General features: G+C 38.4%; 1 protein-coding gene across 1 annotated transcript; it reads left to right on the plus strand.

Annotated features, from left to right (window-relative positions):
• Positions 1-235: 235 nt before the first annotated feature.
• LOC104163848 (palladin-like) lies at positions 236-3902 on the plus strand (the record flags this gene model as incomplete). The annotated part of the gene is made up of 4 exons (XM_009702974.1): positions 236-317; positions 1067-1186; positions 1983-2325; positions 3705-3902. Coding segments are annotated over exons 1-4 (743 nt in total), but the record flags the coding sequence as incomplete, so codon positions are not given.
• Between the last annotated feature and the right edge of the window lie 293 nt (positions 3903-4195).

The raw sequence follows: 4195 nt of genomic DNA on the forward strand, positions 1-4195 counted from the left end.
TAGAAAATGAACATAAGCAAAAGAAACTCGTAATTAATTAAGGAAACCCACAATGTAACATTGTCTAGGTCTAAAACTATGTAGGTATGTTTTGGAAATACTAGGATTATTTAGATTAGCTATACTGTGAATTTTTAAAATATTAGAATACCATTGCAAGTAGAGATAAAATAAAGTGACTTCTTTGAAGAATATGGAAAAAATATGCCTGGATAATTAAATGTGCCCATTATAAATGGATCGAATTGATTTAGAGAACGGTCCTGTGAGACTCGACCTGAAATACGAACAGTCCGGCCTTCACACGAGTTTTCTGAGTGAGGCCGTGGTGTAATCAAAGTATATACCATGGCCTATCAAAGTAGAATGAACAGATTTCAAACAGCTTCAGAATCCGTCTGTGTCACAGCATTCTGAAGAGTTTCTGGGGATGCTACTTTGTTCTATATCTTCCATTTATCTTCCATTCTCACTGCTGTGCAGAGACAGAAATTATCTTCCCAAACTCTGCATAAGGGGAATACTTATGCATCCAGAGTTTTTAATTCTGGTCAGTTTATACGGAAAAGTTAACTGGAAGTGATGACAAAATACATTCTGGTTTTACTGGGAATGGGATTTGTTAAATATGAGTTGTGTTAAATACAGAAAACTTCAGGGGGAAAATAGGAATGACGTGATGTTCGTATTGGTGGTATTATTTAGAGACCTAAAAAAAGCTTGCAAGTATTAATTGTGTATGGAAACCAAAACATTGATTTGTATGAATTAGTACTATCCTGCATGAAGATGAAGATATTGAGTGTGTAAAATGACTGCCCAGACTTGTGACTGCAAAATTACTGTTCCAGACAGGTCTCTTGAAAACTTAGCTTGGTGAATTTACTTGTTTTAGATACAAACTGATTTTCATTAAAGCCATTTATGTTGGAAGCTCTTCAGCAGTTCTCCCAGCACTTCTTTGTATAAGGAGCACTTTCTGGTGTCCTTCTAACATAAAATACAAAAACATTATGTGATACTTTAAATAGTTTATGATGCAGTTTATTTTTCTGTTTATTTCCAGAAGAGATATGTACCCTTGTAATTGCAGAAACTTTTCCTGAAGATTCAGGACTTTTCACATGCACAGCAACAAATGAATATGGTTCAGTAACAAGCAGTGCACAACTAACTGTCTGCTCAGGTATGTGATGAAGTGAAAGAGGAATTTTTAATCATAGATATTAGATGATTAATTTACCTGTGAAGTTATCAGTCTGCTTCCCGTGTAGAAAAGGGCTGCTGTAAGACACGGGTTTTGTCAACCTCAGACCATTCATATAAAACAAACTGAATGTTTTTATTGGCTCATTTCCTAGTTTAAGATTTTTATTCATGTAAAATACTTCTTTTTTTAAGTGTCTGCCACAAGGCTGGCATATTTTTAAGCATTAGAGTTCCAAGACTAGATGGCAGCAGAGGCAAAATGGAAGCAGATGAGATTATGCTACCAAAGTTGGCATATGCCTTTTGTAAAATAAAAACCTGTGATGTGGGATGTTTAGTCTTGTAATATGTTTACATACGTATTGTTGTGGAATGCACTAACCCAGCTGCCATTGCAAACATACCATGTATACGTACATCCTTCAGCATTTTAAAATTATTTGTTCTTAAATGATGCTGAGGCTTCAGGAACAGGAAATGCTGTTTCAGCTGTTGTTGTCTGTAGTTGCCAATCCCAGTTAGTGCTTGGATTCCTGAAACAGATCTAGAGGGATCTGTAAGGTTCCTTATTGTGCCTTTTGCCTGGGGCAAAGTCAGAAAATGAATAGCCAGTCATGTATCTCATTCCGCATAAATTGTCAACAGGAGGTCTAGAAAAATATCTGCACAGAACCAAAGAGATCTCCCCTTTCACAAACTGAAAATACAGCATGTGTATACCATGTACTTTGTCTATGACTTGTCGGAGAGACATTCTTTTTGATTTCTTTTAGCCAACTCGGAAAGCTCTAGTCATGAACCACTGACAAGAGAATCCAACAGTGATGATTTCCAACATTTCCCACCACTTCCTCCAGTTGAAATTAGCTCTCTTGAGCTTCCTCCTAAGAAACATACAGAGCACCACCAAGCAAACAATACTGAGTTGAGATCTGGTGTGACAGCCGTTGAACTACAGCTGAATTCGTCTGAGGAAAAAACAAACGGCACCCATCCCATTCATGGAGTAAACGGAATGATTAACAGCAAGCCAAATGGTGATAAACCCATCCCACCTCCAGCTGCCTTGCTTTCACCCACAAAGGAACCACCACCCGTGCTTGCCAAACCAAAGCTGTGAGTATTTTTTTGGTTTTGTTTCCTATAGACTTGATATTTGTTGAAAGCGAATTTTTGCCTGGAGCAATTTAATGTTAGGCAAATAATGGACAATGATTGTGTCTGTCCCTTGAACATTCTTCTTACCGCTGTGATTTATGTCCCAAAGAGCTGAATACAAGAGAGAACGGTGCTCTTTCTCATAGTGCTACATCAAAGGGAAGTACCTTTTATGTACCAAATTCTGTAGAAAGATTTAAGATAAAGTCACAAAAAAGAAATAAGTGGTAGTGGCTGTTGCTCTGTGCTTTTTGTTCTTAGTCACTGTACCTAAATGTCATAGTTGCCTGAGATTCTTGCGTGCTGTTCCTGTTTCAACACTGGTTAGCTGTCTTTATTCTGAATGTTCTTGGGTTTCTGTAGTCAGTGGGTATTCAGGTATGTAATGTTTGTATTATTTCTTACATTATGTTTATATATAACATGTAGCTCATTCTGCTGTCAGCCAGACTGCAATAGCTCTTTTATAACTAAAAATCTGGAAATGAAAAGCTCAACAAGAGGAACGAGAAATAAGTGGAAAAAATTGTAGTAACATTTTTACCTTATGCTTAGTATATATACCTTACTTATATATATACACCTTACTTATGCGAAAGTGGTCTTGTGCTGACTGTTAACTTATAGCTTGATTTTAGCATTGGGCAGACTCCTCTTTTCCCTCCCCCTCAAGAATTTTTGGACTGTGATGAAGGAACTAAAATGCTATTTTATTTCATTTGCATCAATAATCAGAAGGGATTATTAATTATAAACACGTGTTTAAGAAGCAGCATGAAATATGGTGTTTCAAGCTTAGCAAGGTCATTTGCTTGATGACATTTTCTCACAGGATAACTTGCAAAATACAAAAATGCTGTTCTTTTAGCAATCGTGCTGATTTTAAACATACAAAAACACATGCTTGAGGCAGTAAGCCAACAGGGTTCCCTTCCTGCACTCACCACTTTTTTCTTTCTGTTGCTCTTTGTCATTCTAAGCAGTCCCTGACGCCTGTAGAAGAGAAGGAGGAGTGAAGAGGTATATATGAGGGGTGATTGCATGTATGGGAGGGAGGTTGCTGAGGATGGCAACTTGCAGATGATAGGTGATGCGGAGTGAGCCAGGTGGTCCTGTACTCAGCACATCTGTTGGAAGACCCATTTGTGAAGAAAGGAGAGAGTGGCTCCAGCAGAGCAGTAAAAAGCAAATGTCACCTCAGGGCTTTCTTTCCCAGAAGTGAAGTTGCCCTAGATAAAGGAAAGGCGGCCGTGTAACAGACTTCCCGTTGTATCATGTTCACTGCTTTGTGTGCAAAATTTGTTTTGTTTTTAAACATAGAGTCAACATATAAACAGGGGTCATCGTTGTATACAACGATGTGAGAGGGACACTATTACGAGAATCCTTTCGGTTGCTGATGTCCAAATTGACAACCTTGGAATCCCTAGTGCAATTGCACTCGAATCCTATATTTTGCCATCTACAACACTTGGTGCGCAAGAGGCTGATCTTGGCTGCAGTCAAGATAAGTGTTTTGCTTGGCCAAAGCTGGTGTAAGTTTATGATACTGTCAGAGAAATCTTGCCTTCCTCTCAGCCCAGTATTTTGCTCCCAAGCATCGTGATAGCGTAAGAAAGGGAAAGGGTGCTAACAGGAGGAGGAAAAGGAATGTCTGGTTGCAGAGACCTGCAATCAACTTTCAGCGTTTGGGAAACTGAGTCCTGAGTCAAAGCTAACAAAATAATTGCGTTAAAATTAGATGATTAGTAAAGTAACTATCTCAACCACGAGAGTGATCCCTGTTGAAGAGAACTCTTCTGAGGAGTTGTATCTCTCCATAGAGTAT

This window comes from Cariama cristata, unplaced genomic scaffold (assembly GCF_000690535.1).
Source record: "Cariama cristata isolate BGI_N322 unplaced genomic scaffold, ASM69053v1 scaffold15526, whole genome shotgun sequence".
Classification (NCBI taxonomy): Eukaryota; Metazoa; Chordata; class Aves; order Cariamiformes; family Cariamidae; genus Cariama; species Cariama cristata.